The sequence below is a fragment of the Gasterosteus aculeatus genome, chromosome 15 (genome assembly GCF_964276395.1).
Source record: "Gasterosteus aculeatus chromosome 15, fGasAcu3.hap1.1, whole genome shotgun sequence".
Lineage (NCBI taxonomy): Eukaryota > Metazoa > Chordata > Actinopteri > Perciformes > Gasterosteidae > Gasterosteus > Gasterosteus aculeatus.
The window spans coordinates 3,289,872-3,306,684 of NC_135703.1; the positions used below are offsets into that span (position 1 = coordinate 3,289,872).

The following is a 16,813-nucleotide window of genomic DNA, read 5'->3' on the forward strand; positions in this document are numbered from 1 at the left end:
CATCAAATTGCAAGATACAGTACAAATGCTGCCGATTATATTTGAACCCCACATCAATGTGATTACCTTTCACGAGGTCACTTGCTCCCCAGGACGCGGTGTCAGACGTGGAGGTTGAGGTCATGTCCTGAGGATGCCCATTATGACCCAGAATAGTGGTCGCACATCCCCCAAAAACATTCTTCCTGCTGATGCTTTTTGGAGCTGCCACCTGCATGATAATGTGTGCCCAGCCTGAACCCTGACCCCCTGACCTTGGCTTGGTGAGCGGGCGGGCTGAAGGTCACCCTGGAAGTGTGTTAAAGAGAAAGTAATTGTGCCGCTAATGGAGTCCATCCGCTCCTATACTGGGAGGTGGGCCTCTCTCTGCTGAGGGTCACCTCGCTCCTCGCTGGGTTCCTGCCGGTGGACGTGAGTGCCGTGCGGTCACGGAGGCCACAAGAGGAAGGCCGTCCTTTAGGAAGCCACAAACAGTGGCAGAAGGCGACATAAACCCACAGAAACTATGTTCCTCCATGAAACGAGGTTAGAACCGAGGTATTTTTACCCAACGACGGGCTTCCTCAAGTACTTGCAGCTTGTTTATCGTCTGAAGCCTCCTGCATTCTGGCTCGATACTGGACCAAATTCCAAATAGATGTCTTCATTACTCCATAGACGTTAAAACTGGGGAAAATAGGTTGAAAATAACCAAAGTTACCCTTTGTGTTTTCTTCTGCGCTCAGATCAAAAGACCGTTTCTGACTTGTGTTCAGGGCGTGAGCTGATGCTCGTCTGGTTTGAGAAACAAAACATTTTAAAGTCATCCATCACTGCGCTGTGATAAACACCGCTCTTTAATCCATTCATCATCGCCAGTGGTTGATGTGCAAACTGTTTCTTCTCATTCAAAGAGAACATGACTCACGCCCGCTGGGCCTTTTAATCCAATCTGTTTGGAGCCAGGCATGGAGACCGAACCAGGCTTGACAAAATTAAATCTCCAGCCAGAGAGCTGCCTCCTGCTTCATTAGCCTGCTTTATCCCCGAGGAATGGCACTTAATGGCTGCTCTTAATTAGATTTCCTTAATGTCTTTCATACTGGAACCCACCACAGCTCATTGCGCCCGGCTGAGGGGTTTCAGGCCCCGAGAGGAGACGTCATCTGCGAGTGAACTTTTCATCGTGGCCCCACTCGAAGCACAAGTATTTCAAAATGTTACACAAGTTCTGTTGGAAATTATTGATAGCAAAGTACCACGTAGAAGCCCATGTTGACACCTCACATTTGCATGTGTTCTGGATGTGGAGGATGTTTGTGTGGCCTACGAGTTATTAAACTAGGCCGAGGGAGAAGGTGCGCATGTGTTTCCTCGTCCGCTCCAACTCTGAACGCATGGCAGCGACCGGCGTGGTCCCTTCACGCCGAGCACGGTGGTGGTGGTGGTGGTGGTATTCTTGGTCAGAGCACGACAATTGGGTGCAGCCGGTGGGGTTTTCCAGCGCCGGGGGAAATGTCACGGTGACATTTGGCCAAGCGGCAACCCAAAGCTGAGGACACGGCCGGCTTTCTTTGTTCATTCTTTATTTTCTTAATAAGTCAGTTTATATTTTGGCTTTTAGATGAAACAACACAATGACTTAGCGGTGGAGTGCTGACACCCAGTGCAGAAAAAGGGGAGGGTCTTGTTTTTGGTAAAAACAGAACACCGTGTTCACATAGTAGCCCTTGCTGGGGAATGATTGGCCAACTCGCTATATTTACTTACCTTTCTCTCTGGACGTCAACACATGCCATGAATAAAAAAACGATTGCATAATATTTCCCCTCGAAAGGCCACACCAGAACAGCTAAAGTATTTCAACTGCTGCTAAATTTAGAAAGCAAGGGAACTACGAGGGCTTCGAGAAACTCTGTGCGGGGAATATTTAAATGTGCTTTGAGTCTTTCTTTCCTTAAATCTGGTTAAGAAATGGATGGATTTTAAGATGAATGCCTGTGTATAATATTTCTGGTGTTTCTATCTAATCTAAAGTAAAAGGCTGGCATCCACTCTGTTTTGTTGGTTGATGAGAGAAATCTTGTGTACCAAAGGGGAAGCGGGAACAGAGGGGGAAAAGGCCCAAAGTGGGCGGGACTCCAGCCCCCCCTGTCGGCGGACACAAACGATTCTGAAAAGTTATACGTTAAAAGTTTGCTCATTTTACCCCAAACTGCACTATTTGATAGTTGTTGTTTTTTTGAATGACCTTGTGGAGGACTTTCTAATTGACCTCTTGACGTTTCCCTCCTCGGAGTCTCAGCTCTCAGGTACTCTCACTCACTTTCTCAGCACTGAATCAAAAGACCCCTGAGATTTCCTGCCATTTTCCTCTGGAGTGTTTTCTCTCAAAGAGCAGGAAAGGCAGCTCTGTTTCCCACACGCTCACAGAGGTTAAAAATCAATGCCACTTTACGGTGCTACTCTGCAGCGCACAATCAAGCAGCTGCACGGAGCGAGTCTCACAGACTTTGTGCTGCTGTATCACACAACTAATCCAATGCAATAAAAGGGCACTGATTTGGCAGTACTTTGAAAAATCCAATTTTGCAATCAACGAATTAACGAACTCATCAAAATAAGCCATGAAGACGTAGTTGTTCTGACCAACACAAACTTTATAAGTTTATTAGTTTACTTATATCTTCAGTCTGAGTCAAATGCTTTCTTAAGTGTGTAATGGCAAGTAATGATGCAATGTAATTTGTTGTTTGGGAAGTTTTATCCCTTTGAAAAGATTGTGTTCTCATGTTAATCAGCCAATTGCGGCACGGCTTCCTGTTTAAATGGATTCTAATCGGGCTCCGCAAGGACGTATGCTGCTGTGTGGATTGATGTGGAGCCAATTGAAACTAGAAGAAGAAGAAGAAGAAAACACAGATGCTTCAAAGGCCAAAGGGTCAGACCCCTGGTGATGTTGTTATCAGCTCCCTGGAATCCCTCGGATCAAGCATTCACATGTTGACGGACTGATGGGAATGTGCATTTGTACGTGGAATCATCGTAACTTCAACAGCTTCCAAAGGAAAAAGGTCTTTGATCCTATATATCATCACATCTGCTTATCTGACCTGGGAAGGTATTTATATACAATATTACTCTGCTAAACCCCTAAATCCATGGTCTCAAATCGCAAGATTTTTCTCTATGAGATTTAACTTTCACTACTAAATGTGTGAAATCACTGTCAGGTATTAAATACTAAGAGTAGAACACTTCGGTACAATGGATCGAAGGACACTTGTTTGACTGTTTTGAAGCCGGCCGACTGTACATCCCGAGGGGCATGGAGGACGGGCCCCCTGTGATGCTCTCCGGAGGGTAAAGTAGGATTAGTCCGCTGCTTCTGGACCCCCGCCAGGGTTTAATGGAGCAGGAGTAACTAAATTGACGGGTCTGCTCGCTGGCCAACAAAAGCCCCGAAACACTTAGGCTTTACTTAGAAATTGGGACATGCTGACTTACCCTAAGCTGGTTCAGATCAAAATGATTTAAAAAAAACAAAAACTATATTAATTCAGATTAACTGCAGATGCACTGATCCAATGGAGAAAAAAAAAGGCCAGGCACGTACATCCTCATTCACACGGCTGCAATCATTCACAGGAGGGATTTATGCTTTCCTGCAATCGCTGGCTACAAGTCAAGAACCCACGGGGGTCAGCTGAGAGGTGGTGCAGGGATGGGGGTGGGGGGGTCCACACAGGTCGGAATTCCCATCAACCACTTGGTGCAGTGCTGGGATTTGAGTTGTGGTGGGTAGTGGGTTGTATCTGGCTGCTAGGCAACAAGCTACATTATGAGCATTCTAGCATACTGACATTTGCATTTCCTGCCACTAATGCCCCGCAGAGCCGTTAGCTGTTAGCTTAGCGTTTGGGATGTTTTGTCCACGGTATGGCAAAGATAATGGCAAATGCATGCTTAGCAAGGTAAAATGTCTCCCAGCCGCGACTTTGGGGTCACGGCTTTTGCCGCGACTTTGGGGTCACGGCTGGGAGCTAAAGAATACAGGGGGGGGCATTTCCATTGTGAGAGGTCTCAGCGTGATGGAAGCACCCCTCCCGCTCTAATCCTCACCACTTAAGAGCCTATAGGCGATATCTACTTAAAGAGACATTATGCAGTAAATGCTATTCCAACGGCTTGTTTATTGCTCCATCTCGGTGTCAGCCACTTGTTTTGTGTCTGCGGTGCGCCGCGCTGATCTCTGGCTTAGGGAGGGGCTTAATCTTTTAACACCTATATGGCAGATTTCTCTGTTGTTGTCAGAACAAATGTAGTAATGAATTTGAACTAGTTACTAGTTACCTGTTTACTTGTCAACAACCAGAGCAGCAGTTCAGGAGACACAAGAGGGACGTTTGAGTTGATCTTTTTCTTGCAATAATTCATGAATCAGTCGACGTGAGAGGAAGGCATTTTTTAGGCGTGCTGTGTGCGAGGCGGGGGCCCTCTCTAAGCTGCACACATTGAGAGACACTTTCTAAGCAGATTACCTTCATAAATCTGTGTCACGATGCATTTCTGCATGTCTAGTCATGTAGAGGGAGACGGAGCGTGAGAATGCACAACCAAAACATGTTTTTTAATAACACAAAGTCATGAGCCGCACGGGCTCAGGTGCACGCAAACACATTTGCATTCGCGGCGTTGAGTAGCAGTCGACTGGTTGATCTGTGATGAAAGTGGCTGCTGCAGGAAAGAGCATCTTTGGATGTGGAGATATTTAAAGACCGTTTCCTGTGTTTGACATTTACCTTGGCTGAAGGAACACACGCATTGTGACTCACAGCTGCCAGAGGTGCAGCATGGGAGCCGAGCTGACAATATGACGTGTGTTGAGCGGGGGGTGTAGGGGGGGGGACCAGATGTTGTCCTCTGACTGTGGGGAATAAAGTCTATCACTCACACAGCACAGGTGGTGGGAAAAGGGGGGAGAGAAAGGGAGCAAAGAACGAGTGAACAAGGGACGCCGGCAAACAGGAAGCAGGGACCTTACAACACAATGCACGCGGAGCTTCCTGCAGGCTCAGACAGATAAGGAACAGCACATTGTGTAAAGCTGCATTTTTTACCCACAAATGTGCAACGATCTCTAAAAGCCTGTTTTACGCTTACTTACAGTTATTCTGCACTGCAACACTGATAATGGGCATTAAGAGCGTTTTAATGGATGCAGCTCTGATGTCTCAAAGCTATATAACTGCAGTAATGAGCTTTATCAAAGCAAATGCAGTACGATATTGTGTATTTATTATAAACCATGCGATTAATATCATTTTGACAATTAAAACGTGCTTCGTAAGGTCGAGACAAGGATTGCTATGTGGCGATGACCTGAAGGCTTCGATTATGTGCATCATCACCTGCTCATTTATTCTCTTCATGAATATAATCATGATCTTTACAACTGTGGACCAGAAGCAGCTCCATGCAAGAGAGGCAGTGCAACTAACCAAATAATGTCACACATTCACCAACAAATAGTCACATTAGGATCAGGAATAAGTGCAACTTCATCAGGAACGCCACTGAAGCTGTCTGCTCGTAAACGGGGTTCATGCTTGGAAATAACATGTCAGGGTTACCTTGCACCTGATGGTATAATCCAAATGATCACTACTTTTGATTTAGGCATTATCATATAAATGATATGTGAAGCACGTGTGAATGTTTGAGTTTGTGTTTATTTTCCTTTCCTTTCCTTTGGTTTACTAACGAACTCAGTCACCCCGAAAACCGACAGGATGAAAAATGACCAACGGGGTTTCTGCCATAAACTGCAGCTGGTGAAAGTCTAACAATGCTCCCTCAGCTGTACCCTTCACCTCCATTACACATGAGAATGAATCCGCCTTCCGAGAATTACATTTAAATATAAAAAAAAACATATTAACAATACACCAATTCAGGGGGAAAAGTTAGTAAGGTGGGAAATGGAGAGCAAACAGATCTGTTGTGCCAACAATAATTGAGTGAATTAATAAATGGAATTTTGAGATTGATGAGAATTCCCTTTCCCACTGCAAGACCAAACACACACACACACACACACACACACACACACACACACACACACACACACACAAGAAATAATGTGTCAGACCATCCGCGAAATCTCAAAAAGTTCAGGAGAAACAGATGGATGTTGGATGTTAAACTGCATTTCGTTGCCTCAGTACTTGTACCCTGTGCAATGACAATAAAGTTGAATCTAATCTAATCTCAAAAAGCACTGACGTGCTAAAGTCATTTCCGAGGCAACATCCTCCTCTAGGGATCAGCAATTGTATTACACTCAACTATTGAATAGCAAAGTAGCCCAATTTAATGAGCGCACATGCAAATATAAATGCAGCACCAGCTTTTATGAATCAGTAACATACAAATGACACAGTTATTACACAGCAGTGTATTTAAGCAATATACATATATATATTCTACTTATTAAACTCACTTTAGTTAACTAACAACATACTTACATATTGTGAAACTAGTTCACAAGGTATATTATTAGGCTCATTAATATGGCGGGTGAGAGTTGCAGTCAGGCCTGTTGGTGGGCGGGACTATGTTAATCAGCATCAAATGGAAACAGACTATCTTCTGGGGTGTCTCTCGTCTGATTGGGTGCCTTTGTTCTTTCAAAATCGAGGGGTCCTTTCTCCTTTACTGGCCCCAACTGGCCCCTGCGGGAGAGGACGCGTCTTTTACAGTAACTCCTGCTCGGAAACATGGAGTAGCTTGAACACACGTGGAAAGATGGCCTGTCAGAGGTTTGATAAACCCAGCCGGCTGAGGGAGGAGCTGAGCTGCATGCTGGTCGGTGACGGAGCGGTTGGGAAGACCAGCATGATCATCAGTTACATCTTCAACGGATACAACAGCGATTACAGACGGACGGCGTTTGATGTTTTCACTGGTGAGTGAAGGTCATTCTGTCAAAGGTTAAAGCCGGGCTTGACTCAGAGATGACCGTGGTTTCTATTTGGCGCACAGGTGTGGTTCACGTGGACGGCGTTCCAACTCGTATCAAGCTGATAGATACTGCAGGACAGGTAAGTGTCCCACACCACAATGGGATCTCGCCAGACCTTTCCTCCTCATCTCTCGCCAATTTACATCCGACAGGAGGAGTTTGGTCATCTTCGCTCTCTATGCCACGCCCACGTGGACGTCTTCGTCCTCTGCTTCAGCCTGGTCCACCCCGTCTCCTTGGACAACGTCACCTCTAAATGGATCCCGCAGATCCGAGCCGACAACAGAACCTCTCCCGTCCTCCTGGTTGGGACTCAGTCAGACCTTTGCCACAACGCGGACGTCCTCGTTCGCCTGGACCAGCGGAGCGCCAAGCCAGTGAACGCCAGCCGGGCCACAAAGGTGGCACGCAGGATCAGAGCTCAGGGCTACGTGGAGTGTTCTGCTCTCACGCAGCACAACCTCAAAGACGTGTTCGACCGGGCCATACGCGCCGCCATCAAGCACCAGCACACCGCGGGTAGAGCGTCCACGCGGCTCGGCCTGCACAAACGCTTCAAGACGTTTTGTGATTCCGGATGGAGGAAAATCTTTAGATTAATCTGATTTGGGGGGGTCAAAGAGTGGATTGTTTTTACGCTGCTAAATGGACACAGCTCGTCTGGGGAGTCTCATGACACACTGTGCATTCTTCTCAAACATTCTCCACAGTGTGAATTTTGTGCAATGAAACACTAAATGATCATCGACAGCCTGCGTTGACATTCAATGTGACAATCTTCATGCGAGGCCACATCCTGCTTATCAAGTCTTCTCCGTCCTGTCGTTGATGTTTTATTTGTTTGTAATTTAAGGTTTGTAATAAATGCACCATACAACCCCTGTTTAACTGCAAGTGGGTGTTTTGTTTTTAGTGGCTTTAATAATCAAATTGCAAGACATGTTTTCTGCAGACCCTGCATAAGAAGGAAGCTGTTAGTAGAAATGGAGGGAAAACACAAAGCTCATTTAAGACGAATGGTCACCTGCTGATACTTTGAAGTGCTACTTTACAAGACAAAAGCCATTTAAAACCAGCCTCTGTTTGAAAGCTTATGCTCACAATTGTTTAACACAATGACTTTTAAACAAGCCCCCACTTGGAAATGTCTTGGCTACAATGACTGAAGAAGTCTCATTACAATTCACCCACTATGATTGTGATATTAAAGAAAAAGACATGATTCATTCAAATATTCAAATTGCTACATTAGCGGGTATTTGCCACAACAACTTAGACCTTGTGATCTTTTTTGATTTTTTTTTGTGTCAGAACACAAAAGAAAAAAAAATACAAGGTCTGGGAAATAATATCAGAATCAGATTGTTTATTTTTACTCTAGTTTCAACTTTGTTTTCGACATTCATCATAAATACGAAAAAACAAAAGAAGGACAACAAAAAAGTACAATAGATAGAGTATAAACATTAAACAACTATGCAATATAAAAAATATCCCAGTATTTATTCAAATCATTTTCGTATGCGGTTGTGCGTCTTCCTTTTTAAGAGAAGCTCCTCTGCGTAGAACTACGTTTCCCGTCATGCACCGCGACCTCCCCTGACCCTGTGACTGAAAATAATCTGATCAGCTGATCTGACCTGGCAACAAAATAGCGCAGCTAGAGAAACCTGCTGGGGAGGGGGTCCGAAGAACAAAACAATGACACCGCTCGGAAGGATTCAAATGCAGTAACACTTTTAAAGACTTTTAAATGGAATAGCGCGGATTTCCCTCCCGTTTCAAAGCAAAAGAGTCCGCTGATATCCGCGCTCGTGACATCGACCGCTGGTTGTTTTTGTTGATATGTTGTCACAGCTCAGTTGACAGACTTGCGGCTAGCTGATTGTTTCCACGGATGTGAAGTGTTGGAGCTCGCTGGCCCGATAATTACATTTATTTCGTTTGGTCAACACTGTCCGTCGAAACCAGCTGGTCGTAAAGTGTTGACCTCCGGATGCCCAGTGATCCCAGCGAGCCATTGTGGGTCCGTTTGCTAGCTAGCCTGTTGTTAGCATCAACAATTGCACATTCATCCGTTCATTGTCTCGGTCAGTACTGTATGACGTGTCACACTACATGTTCGTGTTTTTATGTAGTTGTGTAGGCTAGCCTGGGACATTTGACGTGTTTGATGCTAAGCTAAATGCTACCTTTGGGTCCGAGCTAAAAACATATCTGGTGTAACTCAAGGAGTCAGCTGCTTCTGGCTCATTGCCTCACCGGTTGTTGCACTAAATAACATTATTATTTCCATTGTGAGTGTTTGAAATCCATGCTGCAGAAACCCAGTTCGATTAATAGTATTATTGTTGATTATTTTATCTGTTAGTCAGTGGATCGGCAGTGCTGTGACCATGCAGTAGGTTGATTTTATTATTGTTGTTGTTGTTGTTATATGTTGTACAATTTGCACTAACTGAAATTAGAAATAGCTGGTGCTGTTATAAAGGCTGTCAGAGTAAGCACCGCTCTGTTTTCAAGTTTTCCGCGTAAGAAACAATGAGTGGTCATGGCTCATCTTCAGATAAGGGAGTCAATACCGGCCTAATATGTCAGGAGAGTTACGCCTGCGGGGGCTCTGAGGAGGCTGCGTTTGAGTGCGACGAATGCAAAAGGTTGCAGTGTGTCCGCTGTGAGCTCGAGCTCCACAGCCAGGAGCGCCTGAAGCACCACGCGCGGGTTCGGATCGGACCGGGACACGTCCCCTACTGTGACAGCTGTAAAGGGGGCAATGGAGACGGCAGCAAGCGCCATCGCTCGGCGGTCCGCTGCCCCAACTGCAAGGTCAACTTGTGCCAGGACTGCCAGAAACGCACCCACAGTGGAGGCAACAAGAAGAAACACCAGCTCATGTCTTACCCCCCACCACCTAAACCGGCCGAGGACGTCTCTGTCCAGACGTCTGCCGTGCCTGCCGGCCCGCCAGCCGCCGCCGCCGCCGGCCTGCTTGCCGCACAAGTACCCGATGACGGCAAATCTCATCGAGCAAAACTCCTGGAGAAGATCTCCAGTTTTCTCCTGGTTGATGAGAACGAGGAAATGCAGGTGAGTTTGTTCAGGACTCTTATACGTCAAGTGTAGCAACGGAATAAAAAGGCCGAAACGAATTAACAAATGCTCTTGTTTCCCCCGGAAGGTAAAAGAGGAATCTGCGTTTGTAAAGAGCCTCAGCTGTAACCCCGACCAGCTGCTGAAGGTGGTGTCCATCTTTGGCAACACGGGAGAAGGCAAATCTCACACCCTGAACCACGCCTTCTTCATGGGCAGAGAAGTATTCAAAACCTCTCCCGCTCAGGAGTCCTGCACGGTAGGCGTGTGGGCGGCGCTCGACCCCTTCCGTAAAGTGGTGGTCATCGACACGGAGGGGCTGCTCGGGAACAGCTCCAAACAGGGCCAGAGGACCCGCCTCCTGCTCAAGGTCCTCGCCATCTCCGACCTCATCATCTACCGCACCCACGCCGACCGACTCCACGACGACCTCTTCAAGTTCCTCGGGGATGCGTCGGACGCTTACCTGAAGCATTTCACCAAGGAGCTGAAAGCCACCACGGCTCGCTGCGGCCTGGACGTCCCGCTGTCCACTCTGGGCCCCGCGGTGGTCATCTTCCACGAAACCGTCCACACTAAGCTGCTCGGTTCAGGTACACGGGGCGAGGCCTTTAAAGTGAACGGAGGTTCAAGCTCTGTAGATCATTTCAGCTGCAGCGAAATATGAGCCTGCAACCTGTTTTTTTAACGTCCCTCCGGGTAACAATCTACATTCCAACTATTAGTGAAATGTGGAAAGATCACATTTAGGACAAAAAAGGGTTAACGTAACATGTTTTTAGCTTAACACTTGAAAAACAATGAGGGATTTAGTGTATTTATTCATTTATTTCAGTGTATTCACTTCTTATGAGGGAGCCACAACCCTTTCAAAGGAGGAAGGAGGGTGAAGGGAACATTTTACTATTAGATGTAATATTTTTCTCTCACATATCATAAATGTTTCAAAGAAGCGCGGCACTTTAAGCTTTGCGTTGTGCCTCTACTGTGCAAGTCTGACCCTCCGTAGTAACCGCTCCGTCCGTGTTGTAGAAAAGTCATCCGAGTCGGTGGACCGGCTGCTGTCGGAGCGCTTCAAGAAGCTTTCCCGTTTCCCAGAGGCCTTCAGCTCCGTTCAGTACTGGGGCACGCAGACCCTCAGCCCCCCGACCGACTTCCGCGGCCTGCAGAATAAGCTGGAGCAGCTCCTGGACAACAACGCCACCCGTTCCCCGCGCACGCCGGTGGTCATCTTCAAAGCCCTGCAGGTAGAGATGCACGCCTGCTTGAATATCAGCTAGGTTATTGTTAAAAAGCCTTAATATTCTGTTTCCACCTGATCCCACGCGCTTGTGCCCGCGTGTCCTCGACTCTCCTACAGGCACTCAGCGAGCGCTTCAATGGAGAGATTACCGGCGAGCTGGTGGCTCACAGCTGCTTCTTTCCCGACGAGTACTTCACCTGCTCCTGCCTGTGCCTCAGCTGCGGGTCAGTACCGTCTTCCCTGTGAAAACAAAAGCCTCTTGCCCTTCTGACTGTTAAACATTGTGGGGTTCTACTTTTGTACCAGGTCCGGCTGCAAGAACAGCATGAACCACTTGGAAGAAGGCGTGTGCCATGAGGCAAAGCATCGTTGCCGTTACTCTCTTCAGTACGATAATCGCATTTATACCTGTAAGGTAAGTACCGACATCACTAAAAGGTTTCTCTATCCCGCTGACTGTGTACTTTCTTTTGTTGCACGATTGATTAGCATAAAGCTGGTGTGTGTCGTGTCACTTTAGGCTTGCTATGAAGGGGGGAAGGAAGTGGTAGTTGTCCCTAAGACCTCAGCCTCCTCCGATTCTCCGTGGTTGGGCCTCGCCAAGTACGCCTGGTCCGGGTGAGTAGCAGCCGGATGACCCGCAGGGTTACGTGTGACACACACGACACGCACGTTTACATGATCTGATGTATGTCAAGGTACGTCATCGAATGTCCCAACTGCGGGGTGACCTATCGGAGCCGCCAATACTGGTACGGGAACCAGGACCCCGTGGATACGGTTGTCCGCACTGAGATCCAGCATCTGTGGCCGGGGGTAAAACAACCAAGCTACTTGATCTCTTCACGGTGCCGTTTGTAATCATACAGAGCCCGGGAACCATTTGTCTACGCGTGTGCCTCTGTTTTGCAGTCGCAGGGCTTTTTAAAGGACAACGGCAATGCAGCTCAGCGTCTCCTGGACGGAGTCAACCTGGTGGCCCAGTCCGTGTCAGAGCTCAGCGTCAAGCCCGCCAAGGCCGTCTCCTCCTGGCTGACGGATCAGATCGCCCCCGCCTACTGGAAACCCAACTCCCTCATCTCGGTGAGTGACACGCACGCACAGCCCCGCCCTCTGCCGCCCGCCGCCACCAGCCAAGTCAACACTTTTGTGTCCCGAGGCTACGTTTACTGCCTGTGGGGATCTTTGCCTATTACGCAAGGGCTGCGGGTCAGGAGATAAAAAAAAAAGTCAGATGGACTCCGAGCGTGTCCGCTTCCCCGCAGGCCTCGGTCAATAAAAGCTGCTGTTGTTATTGTGTTTTTTTTCCCCTTCTACAAGGTGTGCCATAAGTGTCACGCGGTCTTCCAGGACAACAACACCAAGCATCACTGCCGTGCCTGCGGAGAGGGCTTCTGCGACCGCTGCTCTTCCAAAGCGGCGCCCGTCCCCGAGAGGGGCTGGGGCCTCGCCCCCGTCCGGGTCTGCGACGGCTGCTTCGAACAGAGAGCGGCGTACGCGGGTATGCGCCCCGCTCTCCGGCATGTCAATTGGGTTTTGTTTGTTTCCGTCGTCTTCTGAGTGACGTTTGGCTGAGCGCAGATGTTTCCTCTGTGCAGAGCTGCTGGAGGCGGAGCCCGAGGAGGAGGAAGGCGGAACCCTGGCCAGGAAGGTCGGCGAGGCCGTCACCAACACCTTCGGGGTCGTGGCGACCGCGATTGACATCCCACTCGGTGAGTGTTGCCCAAAACAAAACCTAAAGGGGACCGTTAGGTAACGCGACAAAATGAGCCGGTAACCGAGGCCGAGGGGATACGACGCCCTCTGGTGGCTGACGTGTAAACTGCTTATTTTCAGGGGCCTGTTTTTTAGTTTTAACTCTTAAATATGTCACGTAGGAGCATCAATGGCAAAGCTTCCCTTATAAGGAACACAGGATGCGCTGATGGGCTAATAGTGCTTTGTTCAATTACTGAAAGCCTACGGTCCAAACAGCCCGCTGTGTTCTACTGCTTGGACATTGTGTATTATTAAGACTCATATGAGTGATGTTGCATTTGTTTTTTAACTCATTTCTGCCAATAAAAAGGTTTTATGGATTTAAAACCCTCCCACATCCTCGTAGACACAGAAGCTTAATCTGCCATTTACTATCTCTCGTGGAAATGTCAGTGGCTCCATTTAGAAGTGCTCTGCTACCTAATCCTGGTTAGTCTTAGTGCGAAGGCGAAAGAGATACCCTGTTTAAAATCACGTTTGCTGTATAGTATAAATGTATTGAGTTTTCTTGACGTTGAATGCATAAAGATTTCTCATAGACTGTTTTATTATATGCTCACGAGGCTCCTAAATAAGATCTATATCGATTACGGAGTCGATAACTTGATATTTTGCCGAAAGGTTCTCCAGATCCATCATAACCTAAAATATACCTCGGAGCAAGGTCTGCTCCAATCACAGTAAAATACCTACTTCCAAACCCACATCTTAATTCCAGGTTTCCATGGATACCAAAACCAAGACGGTTGAGGTTATGGTGCACTTCAAAAAAATTGTCAGGAAAAAAACAGCATGGATGAAGCTAAAGTCAAGCAATGGTAACTAATAATAGAAACAATCTGCACGGGCTAGTATTTTAATTACAGTACTTGAATGCACCCCTCAATTAAAGGAATAACTCAACATTTTGGGAAATTTACGTTTCAGGGAGAGGCTATGTGCTGGACGGCTGGGTTTCTTGGCCGGGAGCAGTTGCCAGGCAACCAACAGAGATTTCAGGAAGTCATTGCTTCCGGCCAAGAAAATGTCCAGGACGCGACCCCGTGTGGAACCACATCTCGCCTCTCTCACACTTTGCTTTTCGTACGGATTGAACCAACCCGAAATAACGTCAATCACTTGGCTTTGGACATCGGCAACCTGATATTCAAGTATATTCAGCAGTCACATTCAGTAAATGTAATGTTGGTCCACAGTTTCTTGGAAGGAATTAGGCTCCCAGTTCTCTCTCTGTGCCGGTCTTGCTATGCTAAGCTAAGCTAACAGACATGACAGGGTTCTCGATATGTCCAAATATGTCCCGCCGTTCCTTTAAATGTCAGCACTATAAAGTTTAAAGTGACCCCTGTGCGTTTTGCAAATGTAAAAGTGTCACCTGATACTATATGTGATCTCCGTGTGCTCATGTTACGTGACCCCCCCCCCTCCTCCCCTCTTCCCCTCCTCCCCCCCCACGCAGGCCTAGTGAAAGATGCCGCTCGTCCCGCCTACTGGGTGCCCGACCAGGACATCCTGTCCTGCCACAACTGCCAGCGCGAGTTCACTGCCAAGCTGTCCAAGCACCACTGCCGCGCCTGCGGACAGGGAGTGTGCGACGACTGCTCCCCGGAGCGCCGCTCGGTCCCGTCCCGCGGCTGGGACCACCCCGTGCGCGTTTGCACCGGCTGCAACCAGAAACCCGGAGACCTTTAACAGGGAAGGTCCTTCCTTCCTCAGAGCACCAGAGAGGACCGACCAACCAAGCGACCGACTGACCGACCGCTCACCCGGCTCGCAGTCCGTCACTGCTTCACCTCCATCAATCGCAAGGTTCTGTCTCGTTTCTGTGGTAAAGGAAGAATTTAGGCATATAGGATGTTTAGCAGAGTTCCTGTGGCCTTTTGTGCAACAGCTGGAACTTGTGAGTTACTTGACTGAGTGGGAAGCTCTACATTACCACTCTGATCATTCGGAGTGAACATTTGGATTCTTATTTACACAAGTCCCTAATTTTACGTTAAATAAAGCTGTTGAGCTTATTTTTCTACTATGAGAAAATATATTAAAAAATGTATAATTTTAATGGTATTAGTTAGTTGAGGTGTTATTAGTTCCCAGCAATTCTTATTATTATCATTTCTCTGATGACGTGTAATGGCGAGGAGATATTTTATATCCGTGCAGGTGTATCTGCAGGTTCCATTGCATGCTGTATTGCAACATCATAGTTTTTGCACTAAGCCTTTTTCAGCTGTTATAGGCTGTTGCTTACCATGGCCAAAATCCAGATATTCAGATGATCAACCAGTCCGTCCCAAGCCGAGCTGAAAATCTGCCACGTTGGGACTAGATTGTGGAAATCTGGTGTGCCAAATATCATTCAGGTCACTATGTCTGTGCTGGTATAATGTTTAGATTGTATCATGTAATGTGTGGATGTATGAAAACATAGAACTACGTTAGGAGTGTAAATTTGAACCGCTAAAAATGATTTATGTATTGAAGATTTTAAAAAAACAACAACACTCTGGCATGCAGGACAGTGTGAGATCCACGACCTCCCACTTGTTCAGAGGATGATCTCTGAATGAGCCTCGCTGTCTCCTTTACCATCCCTGTTATACTACGTATTTCATGTTCAAATTTGATTTCTTGACAGCTTGATTTTCATTGTTTTCTAGATATTTACGTTGGTTTGCCGAAAAGGGAAAAGATCCAATTTTGTTTTCAAACCAGCTTTACGTGTTACACGCCTCTGTAGGCACCGACTGACAGGAAAGCATATTTTAGTTGTTTTAGCTTTTTGCTACTTTTCCGTTACTTCACCTCCGTTATTGATAATGTATTTTTTGTTTTTTTGTTTTCTGGTTTTCATTGTTGACATTAATTAACGTACAGCTATTTATATCTTTGTAGCGACTGTATGCAAACCACTCGCCTTTTTGTCCTTTCTCTTTAGGCATTACACAGAAGAAAACGGCGCTCGGTTGTAGGAATGAAATACTTTTGAACCATGTTTAGAGACTTGAGAGCTTTACGTGTGGATGTCCTACAAAGCACAAGGTGATGCCTTTGACACACGCTTGTACTTTGGTGTTAAAATTAGAAAAAAAAGGGGTCTTTGTCAATTGTAAGCTTTGTAGATAAAGTGATTTCTCCCTTTGCTCCTAGCTTTGACATTTTTGGTTTTGACGTCTGATGAGAAAATGTTTTGTCTGCCTTTTCTGAAAATAGATTTATCTGTCTGAATGTTGCATCACACACACACACACGCACACACACGCGCACACACTCCTTGGAGGTGCTGTATATTGCACAGTATAGAATAGGAAAAACTACACGTAATGTACAAAAAAAAGGGCAATTTGTTGTTCCAGACATTTTATCTAGTAAAGTCCAGTTTTTTTCTGATCATGTTGGATGCGCATCAACCTCATCAAGTTGGAACCATTGATACAATATAAATAACGATGTGTGCATACTAAACTGATGGAAGATTTGCCTAAGATTAAAGTTGTTTCAGCTCCCATTAGTCAAAGAAAGAATCTGCTATTGCCTCTTTGTCTTGTGTGTGTGTGTGTGTGTGTGTGTGTGTTTCAATATGTCTGTGTAGAACCACTTACTGTACAGTATGTGGGAGGAACAGACCGTGTGCACAACCGTGAGCCTCGCTTCCCCTCCTTTCCAACGCTGCCGCTTCACATCAAGTGAGGGGGAAACTATTTGCTCGGTGCTTATTG

At 46.7% G+C, this 16,813-nt stretch overlaps 2 protein-coding genes across 4 annotated transcripts; both read left to right on the forward strand.

Moving 5' to 3' along the window:
* The first annotated feature begins 6,493 nt into the window (after positions 1-6,493).
* LOC120832579 (rho-related GTP-binding protein RhoV) lies at positions 6,494-7,891 on the forward strand. The gene is made up of 3 exons (XM_040198977.2): positions 6,494-6,946; positions 7,024-7,082; positions 7,156-7,891. The coding sequence occupies exons 1-3, from the start codon at positions 6,613-6,615 to the stop codon at positions 7,606-7,608; spliced, it is 846 nt and encodes a 281-aa protein (XP_040054911.2). The 5' UTR covers positions 6,494-6,612; the 3' UTR covers positions 7,609-7,891.
* Positions 7,892-8,586: 695 nt separating this feature from the next.
* LOC120832528 (zinc finger FYVE domain-containing protein 1) lies at positions 8,587-16,615 on the forward strand. Of its 3 annotated transcripts, XR_005714223.2 has the most exons (12): positions 8,587-10,090; positions 10,182-10,686; positions 11,126-11,340; positions 11,454-11,560; positions 11,643-11,751; positions 11,857-11,954; positions 12,035-12,152; positions 12,249-12,419; positions 12,657-12,837; positions 12,935-13,048; positions 13,813-13,912; positions 14,022-14,081. XR_005714223.2 is itself a non-coding variant. In XM_040198880.2 (11 exons), the coding sequence occupies exons 1-11, from the start codon at positions 9,545-9,547 to the stop codon at positions 14,784-14,786; spliced, it is 2,397 nt and encodes a 798-aa protein (XP_040054814.2). In that variant the 5' UTR covers positions 8,587-9,544; the 3' UTR covers positions 14,787-16,615. The 3 variants fall into 3 exon arrangements, 2 of the variants coding, with proteins under 2 accessions (XP_040054814.2, XP_040054813.2); XM_040198880.2 differs by lacking the exons at positions 13,813-13,912; positions 14,022-14,081 and adding an exon at positions 14,554-16,615; XM_040198879.2 differs by having other exon boundaries at positions 13,813-14,081.
* Positions 16,616-16,813: the final 198 nt, after the last annotated feature.